Raw genomic sequence first — 16,608 nt, forward strand, 5'->3', positions numbered from 1 at the left:
AGTGTCAGGCGGCGGGGCAGTAGGGACTTATGAGAAAAGAAAAGTGCTGACTCAGCAGTCAGTAATAAGCATTTTTTATAATTTTCACGATTAAATTGTAAAATTAGTTTATTTTTAATAATTTTAACGAGTTGAACTGATTTTATGTAAATTTGACTAGATTTGATTAATTTTATTAGATTTTAAGTTTTTAATCTAATTTTATATGTTTTGGCTCATAAAATCATATAATTTTACAAGTTAAAATATGTTTTTAATAACATTGACTGTAACTACTCGTGTAACCCATTTAACCGAAACCTTGCTTGTTAACCCAACTAAGTTGTTGACTTTTGCTGTTATATAACCTTGTTTACTTAAAATTTACTATTTTTTACCAAGTTGACAACGTTGACCAAGGCTAGCCTGATTTTGATTCTGTTTTACATTTGGGCTGGGTTTGAGTCCAAATGATACGAGGATCTGATTGATACAGGTAGGGCAGCATTTGTATAAGGCTTGGTCATGGTAGCTCTTTAATTTAATATATATATATATATATATATATATATTGGTGTCGCACCCGACATCACGGCGGCTTTAAAAATAAAATGTGTAAAGAAAAAGAATGAATTTCTGGCATCCTATTCTTTGATGGAGAAGGGTTTTGTTTAAGGAGTCGTCACCTAGTATTATGGTCACTAGGAACCCTGAATAGTCAACAGAGATTTTATGGTACGGGACTGGTTACGTAAAAGGAAAGATATTATCACCCCTTAAACGTCCTGTCTGAGGCAGGCTGCATTGCTGATTTTGTCATAAATTGCTAACATTTTGTTGGTTTATGCTATGATAGTTTGCGTGTAATATTTAACTACGGATACTTCCAACTCTGACGTTGATAAATATTACGTAGCTATAAAAACAAAATAAATTTAAATCAATATTTTTTTATTCCCGACTCTAACGTCAGTGAATAAAAAAATAAAAATAAATTTATTTTTACGTATACACATATTTTTTATTTTTATATAGCTAAATAAAATTTTTAAAAAAATTAAATCAGTATTTTTAAATAAAATTTTTTAAAAAATTAAATCAGTATTTTTATTCCTAACTCTGGCATCATTGAATAAACTGAAAAAATAATTTTTTTTATGCATACTCATATTTTTTATTTTCATATTTTTTTATCTTTTATTTTTTTTATTTTTTTGGGGCTGGGCTAGACCCAGCCAGCCTGGCCCGGCCACTGGCCCAAGCCAGTGACCCGGCTGGGCAACATGAAGCACACGTGAACTAAATCACGCGTGCATGAGCAGATAAAGGAAGTGAATTAAAATGAAAAGTGGGGAAAGAGAAGCTTACTTACCTGGTTCTGGAAATACCGAAGACAGTAGCAACAATGGTTCTGGTCTCGGTGGCTTTCCTCTGCTTTTGTTTTTCTTTCTTTTGCTCTGCTTTTTTTGTTTCCCAGTGTTCTTCCCTCCTGTTCCTTCGTCTCCGTTTTCTTTTTTCCCCTTTTGAGATTGTGTTGGGGAAGAAAGCTTTTGGTCTGTGCTTTCGAATTCCCCTGCTCTGGACGAAGACTATGATGGTAAGGGTCCTGGAGCTGGGGGCTGGCTGGACCCAAGCTTTCTCTGGTTCTGTTTCTTCCCCGTCCTTTTTCGTCTGTATTTTTTTTTACTGATTTCGGGTTCTTCTTTTTCTGCAGGGACGAAGACAATACCAAGGCTAATTCTTGTCTCTGTGTTGCTCCTCCCTTTTCTCTCCTTCTCTCTGTGAATTTATGCTTTTTTTGCTCTATCTTTGCTCTGTTTTTCCTCTCCCCTTTTCCCCGGTTCAGCTCTCCTTTTTATAGAGCTCGAGAGCTTCAATAACAGTCCTGTCTTTGCAGGACTGTTATTCAAATCACGAACGGGATCGTGGGCAGGAGACGTGGTCCAAGATTTGCTGCAGATTTCCTGTTGAATCGGCTTTCTCCGTGCGGAACAAAAGGGATGATGAACAGTGCTTCCAAACGGCGCCGTTTGTGTCCTTGGGAATGGCTATTTTTCACTTTGGTCCCTAAACGTTTTAAACTCAACAATTTGGATCTTAATCAGTAATAATTAATATTTAATTGTGCCCTTACATTAAATTCAATTTGAATCCCTGAGTTATAGCGCCATTTACACAACAGTCATGGGTTTCTGGACTATTCAATTTGGTCTTTGGACTTTAATTTTCTAGCAATTTTTCCTTGAATCAACTTCAAAGTTTGGTATTTCTTCAATTAAACCCCTGAATCTTTTAATTAATTAAATCAAAGTTTAATTAAGTCTTCAAACTCATTAATTCTTCAATTAAACTCTTGATTTCATTAATTAAAATAATCTAAATTTTAATTAAATTCTCAAACTTATTAATTCTTTAATTTCTGACCAATTGACTCTCAAATTTGATAATTTCAACCCTAAATTTTGAAGTTGTGTTATCTTAACTGCATTCTCAACTATATTCATTTTTATTATTTATTTAAAAATTAAGTTATGACAATTGGTAATTGTGAGTATCCAAACTAGTTTACGAGGTGTTCGACTAATCCCTCAAGATCCTAAAGTTAATGACCATGAAAGTCTCCAGTGACCTTGAGGTTTGTGGGACTTGAACTGATGACCTTTGTAAAGTAAATATAAGACCTGACCAATTAAGTTACACCCCTTAAGATTAGTAGTTCTTTTGCTATAATGTGGCTTTCTAATTTGTTTCATTATAATTTTCATGATTTTAACACTATCTCATATTCATATTGCAGGTTTTGTAGAATAATCATTATTGGTCCGAGTTAATCCAGTGTGTTGTGTCTCATTATTTTTTCTTAAAAAATATATTGTGCAATGTGTTACCGTTTAAGTAAAAATATTTTGGCAAATATAAATCAAATTATTAGTTTTCTAATATTTTTTATATTTTTTTGTAGTTTGAAAAAAACAAAATTCAATCTGTGATATACATGAGTCAAAAAAAAAAAAAAAATGTGATCTAAGATATAGTTGTCAGACCATATAGTCTAACCTGGTGTAGAACTTATAATAAACTAAAATGATTCATTTTAGATAAATTAAAAAAAAAAAAAAACCCTTCAAATTAACTTGATTAGATATTACCTGATTTGACCGAGCAATCAAGTGATGATTTAACCTGCAAGCCACCTAAGTTTAGTTTGTCAATGTCTGAAACTGTTAAAAGTAAAATCTGTTAAAGATGCTCTAACGCATCTACCTCAACTAATCATTGTCTTCGTTTTTGGCTGGTCATGCTTCAGTTGCTAGCAGCTGGCCAATAGAAAAGCTCCAGCAGCCCCACCTCACACAAGCATACAAAAACGGACAAGGAATCAATTCCACAGCATCACACCTCTGCTCCTAGGAATTCATTGAATGATTGATATCTTACATTATTTTCTACGTCATTACATCATCGAATTCGACATTATTAATCATCCTCAAATGATTTCTATGCATGTGGTTGCTAAAGCACTCGTGAGTGAATCTTCCCATTTTTTAAGAATAAAAAAAATATTCGGAAAAGCTTCAGCATACCCACTCCAGAAGCCCCTTGCAGCTTGCGACATGAAGATTAATGTTATCGTCCCATCTAATTGGAATTCAGTGCCGAATGACAATCACGTTGTGATACATCAACTAGAAATTATAGGGGACCCAGTCTGATAATTTCATCATCAAAAGATGCTCGTGGACTAGTACATGATCTCTTTTGTTATTAGGCCAAGAAAAACCAGGAAAGCATTTCATTTCAGAGCCTCAGAGACAATATGAGGTCGACTGGAGCCAGAAAACCACATGCAGTATGTGTTCCCTTTCCAGCACAGGGCCATGTTACCCCTATGATGCATCTAGCCAAGCTTTTGCACTCAAGAGGCTTTCACATAACCTTCGTTAACACTGAGTTCAACCACAGGCGATTAATCCGGTCCAGAGGACCAGACTCTGTTGAAGGCCTGCCTGATTTCCGGTTTGAGACCATACCGGATGGTTTGCCTTTGCCACCATCTGATTTTGATGCAACACAAGACGTTCCGTCCTTGTGTGATTCAACAAGGACAAATTGTTTGGCCCCATTTAAAGAGCTCCTTACAAAGTTGAATTCATCTTCTGAAGTGCCTCCTGTTACTTGCGTAATCTCAGATGGAGCCATGAGCTTTGGCATAAAAGCTGCAGAAGAGTTTAGCATTCCCCAGGTTCAGTTTTGGACAGCGTCAGCTTGTAGCTTCATGGGATATTTGCATTTCAGTGAACTCACCAGAAGAGGCTTCGTTCCATACAAAGGTGTGTATTTCCTGCCTTTTCTTCGTTTATCTGTTTTGTACTATCCAAGAGGGCATGCAGCATGCTTTCCTGGATATTTCTCTGTGGTTTGAGAAAATGTTTATCAAGGACATAAAACTTTATCCTTCCGTTGTTTCAGAAGAAAATTTACTTCGAGATGGCGATACACCTATTGATTGGATCCCTGGTTTGAGTAACATCCGACTAAAAGACATGCCAACCTTTATCAGAACCACAAACGATGAAATAATGTTTGATTTTATGGGATCAGAAGCAGAGAACTGCTTGAACTCTCCTGCAATTATCTTCAACACATTCAACGAATTCGAAAATGAGGTGTTGGAGTCTATAATTGCTACCAAGTTCCCTAACATTTATACAATAGGTCCTCTTCCCTTGCTTGCAAAGCATATCGCAGCTGAAAGCGAATCCAGGTCACTTGGTTCAAGTTTATGGAAAGAAGACTCAAACTGTCTTGATTGGCTTGATAAAAGAGGACTAAATTCTGTCGTGTACATTAATTATGGAAGTGTGACCGTAATGACAGACACACACTTGAGAGAATTTGCTTGGGGCCTGGCAAATAGTAAACTACCGTTTTTATGGATAATTAGGCCTGATGTAGTGATGGGTGATTCTGCAATCTTGCCGGAAGAGTTTCTTGAGCAAATTGATGGTAGAGGATTATTAGCAAGTTGGTGTCCACAGGATCAAGTTCTTGCACATCCATCAGTTGGGGTTTTCCTGACACATTGTGGGTGGAATTCTATGATGGAAACTATATCCTGTGGCGTTCCAGTAATCTGCTGGCCTTTTTTTGCTGATCAACAACCGAACTGCCGGTATGCATGCACCAAATGGGGGATTGGAGTGGAGGTCAATCATGATGTTAAGAGAAACGAGATTGAAAGTCTTGTTAAGGAAATGATAGAAGGGGACAGTGGGAAACAAATGAGGCAGAAGGCTTTGGAGTGGAAAGATATAGCAGAAGCAGCTACCAATATTGGAGGATCATCTTACAATGACTTCGAAAAATTCATCAAGGAGGCTCTTTTCTGTGTGTAGAAGACTGTAAGAGAATAAACGGTATTGTAAGGGTGTGATATCTTAATTTCTGTTTGTTTCTGTCATTTCACTTCTTGTATGCCTCACCATGTATTTTTCCATTTTATATGTATTGAAGACTGCTTGGGACTGTCAGGACTAATGTGGTATTCAGTCTCAATTTTCCGGCATTGACAAGCATGGCATCCCTTTTGTCCAAAGAATTTTTCCAGTTTGCAAATTCCTTGAACTGTTGGTCTGTCACCACTGTCATGGTGCCATAATTCACATACAGAACTGAGTTGGGGTCTTGTTTATCATGCATGGTAGATCTATTTTCTTACGATAGAACCAGGGGGTTTGTGATTATCCTCTTAAGTAGATTGGTGGATCAGATTGATCCTGCCATTATTTCTACTGATCATTCCTGGGATTTTGAGAAGGTTCAGACTATTTATCCGACTTTATTTGCTGATTTGATTAGAGATATTCCCCTTGTTAAATGGGCCGCAGTTCATGATTGATTAAAACTGGAAGGTTCCATGTTTTGTTTCATTAGCTCCTTTATTTTTATTTTTGAAAGGAACGAAGTAATTATGGAGTCGTCTTTCCGTGCACAAGGAAACCTGTATGTATTGTGACATTGCCAACAACATACAGAAACGACTCTGTACATTGTGTAGAAAAACAGCCCTGAAAATTGAGCCTGAGCTTCTGACACAAGTTTGGATCTTCGTTTTGTACTTTTGGAGTTTAGAACTGTTTAGCAGGTAGGAATCAAGAAAGGGGTGGTGGCGCAGTTGGCTAGCGCGTAGGTCTCATAGCTTCTGAGTTATCCTGAGGTCGAGAGTTCGAGCCTCTCTCACCCCAATATTTTGTTTTTCTTTTTTAACAATAACCAAGCACTATAATAACACGTGTGAGTCCATCTGTGGCAAATTAAGCTCTTGAAATGGTTCGAGAACCATGAGATTGATACGCATAGTTATGGAAGAATTTCTGCAAAATTTATGGGAACATCATTTTACAGCCTGTGAATATGCAATACAGAGATACAAACAATTTCATCTCACAAGGAAAAGATCTTCGGTCTCCTAACTCAGTGTTTGAGTTCAAGCCCTACCAGACCACCACAAGTAAGGTGGATGCAGCAACACGAACACCTACTCAATGCTGACGTATCAAATCTTTCTTCTATACCAACCCCCCCCATCCCTGTCTCTCTTCCTTTCTTTTGTTTCTGTTTGTTTTGGTTTTTTCAAGATTTCTTGGCCTTTCTTTGAAATCCCACAGAACTTTCATTCGTTTTCTATGTCACCTATTATTCCTATGATTAACTATGATGTTAGCGAATACTAAAAGATATTTCTAACTCTGGTATTAGTGTATATATAAATATTTTTTATTTTGATTTTAATGAATAAATCAGTAAAATTTAAATTGAAAACAAAACATATATTTTTATTATTATTTTAAATAGAAAAAAAATATAGATATATATTGCATATTAAATTCACATTTCACAATATAAATTTACATCTCAGTACTAAGTCATAAAAAATACATGTGAGCAACCAATAAATAAATCCAAAAAAGTCTTTAAATTTTTTCTGAACTTTTTAATATTTTAAAAGGCCTGATTGATTTAGATATTAAACAAAAAAAAAAAGACCATGATGGGACACATGCGATGTCGATGGCAACTCCATATTTATATTACCATATCAGCGGAGACATCCCAAAATACAAATGAGTGGATATGCCGATTTGCCTGGAGGTTATGAAAACAAATGTAACTTGCCAAGAAAGCTTACATGCCTTCATTTCATGCAAGAAAACAAAGGCGCAAGGGGATTAAACAGACAGTAATCCGTGCATTGACTGACCATATGCACCATCTATCAAATGCTAAACGAGTTACAGTAACAAAACTAATGGAAAAAAGAAGAGTGAATTCTTTTCTTGTTTGAAAGGCTTATCATGAGGTTGTTCAAACCTCACAGCTCAAAATATAAGCACAAAAGGTATGGTTGTTGCACATATTTTAGCTATTATCCCAAAGAATAATTAATAAGCAAGTGAACTACCTGTTCAACAAAAAAAAAAAGACATTAATAGGTAAAAAATCGAATAACAGGAAGTCTACATGTTTCATCTCCTATTTTATCCGCTCCTTCTTTTGAAGCTATAATTTATACGAGACAAGATTATCACAATGACTTTACCTACCACTACCAACACCTGTTTACTCCTTTCACAGTTCAAATGATGGAGAACTGCTCCCCCCTCCCCAAACATCTAGCATTGTTATCAAAATTTTGCACCAGCAAAAAGGCAACATGTTTTGAAACAGAGAACAATGTCTAGGCAACTATCTTCTGCTGGTTGCTGTTTTGCCCTTGCTTAGGTCTGCAAGCTCCTCGATAAGCTTTTTTTCTTCACTGCTCAATCTTTTTGGAATTTCAACTTGTACCCGGACCAACTGATCACCCCTCATGTTGCTTTTGCTTAGCACAGGGACTCCCTTCTTGGCCATTACAAGAGTTGTGTTCGGCTGAGTTCCAGCTGGGATCTTCAAATCAACCATGCCATCCACTGTTGGAACCTTAATCGCGGTACCCAAAATTGCATCTATGTATGATACCTTGCACGTGTATAAGATGTTGGTGTCATCACGTTTTAGCACACGGTCGGGCATGACTTCAATAGAGACAAAGAGGTCGCCAGGTGATCCACCTCTCCTTCCAGCATTACCTTCAGATCGGACCCTCAAACGGCTACCAGAGTCCACACCAGCCGGAACTTTCAAACTGATACGCTTTGTCCGCCTTACCCGTCCATCCCCAGAACAGGTGTTGCAAGGGCTAAATGTTTCCCCGGTCCCACCACATGAAGAGCAGGTCATAACCTGCTGGAAAACACCTAAAGGAGTCCTTGTTGATGAAACAACTTGGCCTTGTCCGCCACATGTACTACATTTAGATGGCTTTGTGCCAGGTTTGGCACCTGAACCATCACAAGTCCCACAGCTCTCTAGTCGGGTTATCTCAATTTCTTTTTCAACCCCAAAAACTGCTTCCTTAAAAGTTAAGACAAGATTGTAATATTCATCCTGGCCATCAACTGCTCTATTTCGGGAAGCTCTGCCTCCCATGCCACCCATGCCTCCCATGCCCCCCATGCCCTCAAATAGTGACTCAAACAAATCGAAAGGATTGCTGAAGTCCTGTTATGAGAAAATAGTGGGTGAGGCAAAAAATATGGACGGGATAATACCTTTAAGTCCTTTAAAACAAGTGACTTTTTCATAATTTTCATTAGAAACTTACTCCCATGTCCATGCCAGCACCTTTAAGTCCAGCCTCTCCGTACCTGTCATATAAAGATCGCTTTTCGTCGTCTGATAATACCTGCAAGACAAGTTTATGATCAAATCAACTACTTAAGAACATGGAATACAAAATCACCACAACTCAAATCATAGACAACAAAACTGCGCTTTTACCTCATACGCATTGCTAATTTCCTTAAACTTCTGCTCTGCATCAGGTTTTCTGCAGCACAGAAATTCAATATTATCAAACAGGTCTGGAAATTAAATTTGTTCACGTGAAGATGAAACTTAATATAAATAATTACTAGACCCCAAAATTGGTTGCTTCCGTATTAAATTAGGATGGAACACAGCACTATCTTCCTATTCTTTGATAGCAACATTGATCATTGATGGTGAAGATCCTCTATTTAGAATTTATAGAATGTTAGAGTTTGAAATTAACCTCCATCTTTGATATTTAAATCCTCTAAGCAGGAAATTGGTCTTTGGAGCCAGCTCCTACCACTCACCAAATCAAAATCCTTGAGTTCTCAAGCATAATTGATATGAAACGCCAATAACCAAATTTCATCCAAAGTCATACAAATTCTCGATCAAAACACATTGATAACTGTCCATATTGACCTCATCATATCAGGAGAGAACTTAAAAGGCAACATGAAATAGGAAATAAGAGAAAACGCTGCTGCCTTAAGATGGCATTCAAGTTTCAAATGGGTGAAGGCTTTCTATATTAGTAGCTACAAAATGATGGAAGGAGCATAACAAATGATTGCCGGTGTTCTAAGTTGACAAAAAATTCATTTGCTGCCCTCATTTCTCAGTATTAAATGGAACTGAAAGATGGAAGCTATAGCTTTCTTCATGCAGGTGGGGGTGCTTGACTTTACACTGAAGAGCACAATTGATTTCTCCAATTTTCAAGTGCGTTTGTGCTAATTCTAAAACATGGCTTGACCAATAGAACACTTGGAACATTAAATTACCGTTTACCCAATTTCTTAAAATCAATGGATTTTACAGCCTTTATTAGTCCAATACAAAGTGCTTCTCCTGATCATGTAGCGGGCATGACCTAACAATTAAGCACATGTTAACTCACACATTCCAAGAAGTCTGTTCATGCCTCCACTGAAGGCTTCCCCATATCACCATACATTACCATACAAATTACAAACATATGGGGCAGTCTCTAAAAGAAGGAAAAGGAAACCACCTAGAACTAGTCCAAAAGCTTAACAAGCAGAACATATGATACATAGTTCCCATAAATCAAAGTCGTAAATAAAAAAGCAACTTACTTGTTCACATCTGGATGGTAACTCCTAGCAAGCTTCCGATAAGCTGAAACGCATTAGGAATAAAAAAGGTCAGAACTTATTTTATAAAAGAAGAATGGTAGCTATGCTAAAAGCATTAATAAACTGAATAAATTTGATCTGTGGCAAGTATACAAGTGCATTCCTGAAATAACTCGAAGAATTGCCCTATCAAGACAAGTGACCTTATCAATTAATGTAGATAAACCCAGCCTTTGCAGAAATTCCAGAAGTAGATATTCCTACTCAACAAGATCTCTTATTTATTTATTTATTCTGTAGATAAAAAATCAGTCCATTACAGTGCTTGATTTCATGACTTCATCCAGATCAAGACTTTTTTCAAGATAAACCAAAGTCTAAGTTTCAACCTATTCGGTTATGCATGATGGATATAGCAGTTCCACTAATCATGACAGAAAAACAGTACAACATACCAACCCCAATCAAGATACCAATAAATCCACCACAAAAAATTCAGTGAGCACAAAAACACATATGCAAACTTATTTCATAGGCAACATGGACAGGAACGGGCAATAATGGTTCTCTGCGTAAAGGCTTTGAGAATGGAAATGAAACACATAAGGTTGCAAGAGCAGTTTTTGTTCCTCCAGTGCACAGACAGGTAATTAAGGTTATCAAGTTCTCCAAAAAGCACCAAAATGTATCTAAACAAGAAGGAAAGCTGAAACATCAGACTTGAAGAACGAATAAGTGTATGATTGGATCATCATAACATAAATTTGAAACTGGGTGTTTGTGGCATAATCTTTTCTAGTTAATGTTGAGCTTTCTTTTTATCATTGTTCAGATTAACATATCTATTCCAAAGATGAGAGTACTTTGGCAGTTCAATTTTTTTAGGTCATAGATTGTAGTACTGATGCATATGTTATTCAAGGATTGTGCCACCACCTTATATGTGATTGCTCGTATTTTCAGGCTTATATCCCTAAAATTTGTCTTTGTTTCTCAACTATTTCCAGCCAATTTCATCATTTTTTAAAAAAATAATTCTTGCCACCTTGCAATTGGCTGGCAGTACATAGAAACAATTATTTACCACCTTTTGAGGCATGCTTTAAACCTAAAAACATATTACCCATGAAAAACCAAAATCCTTATTAAAAGCCTGGCTACTGATCTCAAGTACTTGTCCCACTTATTGCTGCCCTTATTTAGACAAATTAGCAACAGTCAACATGCACAGATGACAAGCTCAGTGCATGGTGCAGTGTTTCTTGCCTAATCACAACCTCCCACTACACTATTTTCTAAGAAATTAACCACCTAATAACCCCAATTGGAACAACCCCAATTCCTCTAGCTCCAGCCACAGTTCAAAAATTCATGAACCCAAGTTCTCAATTTGTAACAATGAATCAGCCACAAGAGCTGGATTTTTTACACCAATTTGAAGACCCCAGATTCCTCCATTCACCTAAAAGATCCTTAAAATCAGAATCTAGCACTAGCATTAGCCCTCCACTTGACAATTTGAAGCAGCAACAGCAAACCTTGTTCTAGTTATTGGAAGTCAGACATGAATTTTATCTTAATAGCACCTAATACTCTCTTTTAACAGCTTTCATTGAAATACACAAATACTTCCTCCAGTAATGTAAGGCTTCATGAAGAAGCCCACAGCAGTATTAAGATTGGTACTTTTCAGTGTACATTATGTGATCCAAAAAAGGCAATATTTTATGAAATTCTACAAAATTTCCTGGGCTACTGTATCCTCAGCCTTAGATTGTCATAGCAGATTAACACTTGTACACTTAAGATATACCATACCAACATTAATCAAAGAATAGTAATTCTGCCAATTGCCAGATAGACAGGATGAATTTTATCCTCTATTGGACACCAACAGGCATGAGTATTAGGATGTGGTACAACCATTCAAGCATATTGCTCAAGAACATAAATTGAGATAAGTAGAATGGCAGAGGCAATATTAATAAAGTTCTGAAGATGGGGCAAGCAAAACATTACTTTTCAGTGCCATTAGGCCTCCTACACAAAAAAGTCATTGCTAAAATGAGATTAGGCTTCAATAAATGAAGGATAGTGGTGCACCATGTACATACCGCTTTTAATTTCAGATTTACTTGCATTTTTTGACACTCCAAGAACAGAATAGTAATCCTGCAAATGAGAAAATGTTATAGTTCTAAGTCAAGCAAACATTTAAGGACCGAATAAGCAAAAAAAGAGACAGTCAATACTGCCACCAATGTCATCATTGAGAAAAAAATAAAACTATAGTTTAGACTCACACTATCCGCTCTCACTACAAACCGTGTTCCCCTACGCTGATTTGAAGTTTGAGAAGTCCCTGTATAAGATAACACAGGGAAGGAATCCCGTGAGAATAAGCTTGAGCTTGGTGCCGCCAAGTAGCTCATCATGGTGTCAATGCTGCAAGATGGTTTTAAATAGAGTCAATTATCCGTCTATCTATACAAAATAATTATGAGAACTCTTTATAGCACATGATCAGATGAAAATGTCATGCTACAAAATGCTAATAAATCATGTGGCAACACATGACACAAAAATTATGATACCAATAATAATAAACCGTTGTTATACAATGCTAATGCCCAAAAAAATAATTGAACTCCTTCAACCGCTATATAACTAATTTTGAAAGGAACTGTCCTAGGATAATAACTTAATACAGCTTTCAGTTATATGGCTGACTACAAGTAGAAAAGCACCTAATGCTTGGACCCATACCAGGTGAAAGAGCATCAAATTTCATCTTTAGATAAAAGAAATGTTAACCTCCAAGGCCCTCAAGGAGCACCAAAGTGTGTCAAATTGTCCATTTAAAAAAACACATCAGGGTTGATCTCATAAGCAAACAGAAGAAGGATATTCATTTGATTCCAGCTTCAGAAGAGGGACAAACAAAACCACGCGAGGGGACCCATTCTTCATAGTAAACATGTGCTTTCCTCCTCGACTTGTAAAAGGACCTTCATGTCCTACCCTTCTTTTCGTCTTGGTAAATACTAGTATTTTCTACACAATCATTTTCAAAGCAGCATTCTAAAAAAAATCACTGATAAATTCACTTTATTTGGACACGAATTCTGTTTGCATTTGTAGAAGACTTACGGACTTGAAGAACCATTCATGATCTTAGACTATCAGGACCCTCGAGTGCCCTCAAGTGAAGAAGAGATCATGATCTTTGTCAGTCCAAAAAGGTAAAAATCTCACTACAGAGCATGTCAACAGAATTTGCTTTCTGCAATCAAGGACCTGCTACAGTGCTTACTATTATGGCCTGACCACTGGCAAATTCAATACTATTACTTTTAGTTATCTGCATGTGTCTATGTAAAACAAAGTGGGCTCTTGCTGATCCAAGAGTAAGCATGAGCTGGCATGGCTAGTTCGAAGCAGTTAGGAACAAGTTGTGGTGGCCCAAAGGGACCGACAGATGTATATGTATAATCTAGTGTATGTGTTTTTTTTTTGTGTGTGTGTGTGTGTGCGTGTGCGCGCGTGTGTGTGTGTGTGTGTGAGAGAGAGAGAGAGAGGTTAAATAGATATGCTCACCCATGTCGAGCTTTCATTGTCCTTTTTGGCATATAGGATCTTATCATAAACTGAGGGCGAATACCCCATTGAGCAATTGATGTGCTTCCACAAGGCATAATTGCCATCTAAATAGATTTCAGCAATAGAAAAGACCTTATCAGCTAGTTTACGCCCGATGCCCTTCTTCAAGCTGAAAAAAGTATAAAGCTTTGAGGTTTAGTTTACCATGTATAATAAAATCCAGAGTGAATTGAACAAATTACTGCATACAATGTACACAATGGACAGGGTTTTGCTCATATTTTCCCAAAAAACAAATGACCAACTGATATATATAAGGCAAGAGATGCCATGTGTAGATTTAATAGGAACAAAAACATAATCAGAAACCCATTGCTAGCAGTGAAACCAATCCCTGGTCATAGGTTTCTACGTCATCAGCATAGAACCTTGCTGGGAACCTAATGACAAATGCTTGAATCAAAACCACTGAGACATAACAGAAAACCACCAGAAGTTTCAATCAACAACAGGAAGGGTTTCACACGACTTGTGGTCGACACTCCTGCCAAAACTTTAATGATTAACACTTCCATCAAGGGTAACAATGCAGGACATCAAGACAACAGGCAATTAGCAAAAGAAAATTAACTTTTTTTTAACACATCTGTTTATGGGATCTATTCCATACCTTATAAGTAACTCCTTTTGTGTTTGGCAACATTTTAGAAGAACTTCTCTTTGTTTCTCAGAACCAAGAATGGAACTTTTAGCTTTCAAATTCAGTAAAAACATTCAAAATGCCAACCAAACAACACAAAATTACATGTACAGCTAGGGTTCCAATCCCAACAACAACAGTAAAAACACCTCAAAATAGGAGACCAAAAGAGAAGCAATTTGCAATTTGGTATTCATGTGAAATAACAAAGTTTCCAGTGACCCAATACAAAAGAAAAGGACCCTATATTCAATAACAGCATCACCTAAATGATAAAACGTAACCATTAATAAAAAAAACAAAAAAAATGTATCTTTCTAGCTATATATAAGAAGTCCTACAAAAGTAGGGCAGTCAAAGAGAAAGCAAAGCACCCTATATAAAAGGAACCTGCTCTGTGTGTTCTTTTTCTTCTTTTCTCTTTTAAAGTCTCAGTAGCTTGCCTGCTTAGCTGCTTCTCTCTCACGCTCATACAGCGGGAGGGAGAGGGAAAGGTGTTGGTGGCAGGCAGGAGTAGAAGGAAGCAAGTGAAAGGAGGATGAGGCTAGAGGTTTCTCATTGGAGAAAAGGAAAATCTAATTTAAATCGGCTTATTATTAGGTGATTTGGCCTCACTAATGTCTATTTGTACCCTACTTCTCTGCCGTTCAATATTATTCGTTTCATCTTATGCCTTAGATTCCTTTTCTTTGATACTGTCTAAAACCCAAGTTTCTTCGGTCATGTGCTACACTGTACTCTTCCTATTATAAAAATAAATAAATGGAGTTTTTACTTTTTATTTCTTTTATTCCAAACTTTTTGGAGTTTGCACTTGCGAAGTTGTTGCATATCGGGAAACATTTTTATTTAAATTAATTCTAACTTAAATCTTAATTTTTCCATGGTTTAATTAAGATTTAAGTTAGAATTAATTTAATCTCTGGTATAAGGATACCTAATCAATAATCATGTTATGATTAATTAGCATTTCACAACTCAAGAAATAAATATAAAAAATACATATTTAGTTAAAAAATATAAATATATAACAGCTTTAAAATAATTTTTATGCTTTTACAAGAAAAAAATATAGAAATGCACGTAGGTCCATTTATAAAATCATTTTAAGAGATTTGGAATTGAATTAGTTGTAGTTATAACATGAGAATTTTTTTAAAAAAATATTATCAATTTTTAATCTAGATAATGTTTTCAATATGTCTAAGATATGGGACCAGTTTTAGGCAATAAAAGGAGAGTGTGACTATGAGGTTTGTTATGTTTCATCGATGTATGTTATGGTGTTTCTCCTATCTAATAATATTAATTGCTTTATAAACATAGATAAATTGTTAAACCATGCTAAAATGTTGTGCTTAGTGTTTAGGCAAAGATCAATGATCTTATATGATCCCAGCAAGTGGGATTAGAGTTATGGTTGTAGAAAAACCATAGGTGTTTGATTTTTGTAGAAAATAAAAGTTATCTAAATTGTTTTTTAGACATACCACTTTGAAAAAGAGAGAAGCGCAATGATGAAAATTTTGTGCAAATTGGAGCTAAAACGAAGCTATACATGCTAATGAAAGTTTGCTTAGAAAAGTCAACCTAAATGTAATGTCACGTCATCATTTCATGTAAGCAACTAGTCATCGCCATATCAACATGGTCATGTCATTGAGTTGTAAATCATCAAGTTGCATATGAGTCGAGCCTCAAGCAAGGGTAGGGATTGAGTTTAGTCAATCCTATGTACAACCGGATATGTAGATCAATATGGGTCATTCATTAGCAAGAACTTTGTTGATCAAATTCGAGCCGTTTAAAATGTGATTTGGTTGATTTCATACTTGTTTCTCAATAATTTAATTGTTCTGGATGCATCAGTATGATCTATTTGTTGATATTTGGATTGAAAGTGATGGTGATAATATAATGAGATGAATTGCCTAGGAAATATGGCATCTGGTGATCATCTTGGTAGGTGATGGTGATGAAGAAGAAGAAGTTGCACATGTTGGCCCAATACATATGTTGAATTGCTAAGTGATAAGCCAACCTTATTAAAAGGAGTTTGGCACGACTTGAAGCCTTGAGAAAGAGGCAAAATTAGGATACTCTATACACCCAGTTATATGGAATATGGAAGATCAGGGTGTAAAGTGAAAAATTATTAAAGACCAATCCTAATGAATTGGTAGTGCTAGTAGTCTCGTCAGGTGTAAAGAAATCATACTAGAGATAACCCAGGATGTTCAAATTATTTGTGATAGAGTAAAAAATGAGACTTCATGACCAAGTATGCAATGGAAGAATTATCGAGAATAGTCGTAG

General features: G+C 36.2%; 2 protein-coding genes, 1 long non-coding RNA gene and 1 other non-coding gene across 7 annotated transcripts; 3 read left to right on the forward strand and 1 right to left on the reverse strand.

Moving 5' to 3' along the window:
- Positions 1 to 1,327: 1,327 nt before the first annotated feature.
- Positions 1,328 to 2,160, forward strand: LOC127905356 (uncharacterized). The gene is made up of 2 exons (XR_008059289.1): positions 1,328 to 1,576; positions 1,694 to 2,160. It is a non-coding gene; the product is annotated as an uncharacterized LOC127905356 (long non-coding RNA).
- Positions 2,161 to 3,490: 1,330 nt separating this feature from the next.
- Positions 3,491 to 5,595, forward strand: LOC127905355 (linamarin synthase 2-like). 2 transcript variants are annotated; one of them, XM_052453146.1, is made up of 2 exons: positions 3,491 to 4,310; positions 4,450 to 5,595. In XM_052453146.1, the coding sequence occupies exons 1-2, from the start codon at positions 3,797 to 3,799 to the stop codon at positions 5,373 to 5,375; spliced, it is 1,440 nt and encodes a 479-aa protein (XP_052309106.1). In that variant the 5' UTR covers positions 3,491 to 3,796; the 3' UTR covers positions 5,376 to 5,595. The 2 variants fall into 2 exon arrangements, with proteins under 2 accessions (XP_052309106.1, XP_052309107.1); XM_052453147.1 differs by having other exon boundaries at positions 4,453 to 5,595.
- Positions 5,596 to 6,139: 544 nt separating this feature from the next.
- Positions 6,140 to 6,224, forward strand: TRNAM-CAU (transfer RNA methionine (anticodon CAU)). The gene is given in 2 exon segments: positions 6,140 to 6,177; positions 6,189 to 6,224. It is a non-coding gene; the product is annotated as a tRNA-Met (tRNA).
- Positions 6,225 to 7,444: 1,220 nt separating this feature from the next.
- Positions 7,445 to 14,877, reverse strand: LOC7455200 (chaperone protein dnaJ A6, chloroplastic). Of its 3 annotated transcripts, none has more exons than XM_024602147.2 (8): positions 14,736 to 14,877; positions 13,590 to 13,761; positions 12,296 to 12,437; positions 12,107 to 12,164; positions 9,993 to 10,035; positions 8,860 to 8,908; positions 8,684 to 8,764; positions 7,445 to 8,580 (listed from the first exon to the last, which is right to left on the reverse strand). In XM_024602147.2, the coding sequence occupies exons 2-8, from the start codon at positions 13,694 to 13,696 to the stop codon at positions 7,726 to 7,728; spliced, it is 1,335 nt and encodes a 444-aa protein (XP_024457915.2). In that variant the 5' UTR covers positions 13,697 to 13,761; positions 14,736 to 14,877; the 3' UTR covers positions 7,445 to 7,725. The 3 variants fall into 3 exon arrangements, with proteins under 3 accessions (XP_024457915.2, XP_024457914.2, XP_024457913.2); XM_024602146.2 differs by having other exon boundaries at positions 14,683 to 14,857; XM_024602145.2 differs by having other exon boundaries at positions 14,667 to 14,857.
- Between the last annotated feature and the right edge of the window lie 1,731 nt (positions 14,878 to 16,608).

Source organism: Populus trichocarpa, chromosome 5 (assembly GCF_000002775.5).
Source record: "Populus trichocarpa isolate Nisqually-1 chromosome 5, P.trichocarpa_v4.1, whole genome shotgun sequence".
NCBI lineage: Eukaryota > Viridiplantae > Streptophyta > Magnoliopsida > Malpighiales > Salicaceae > Populus > Populus trichocarpa.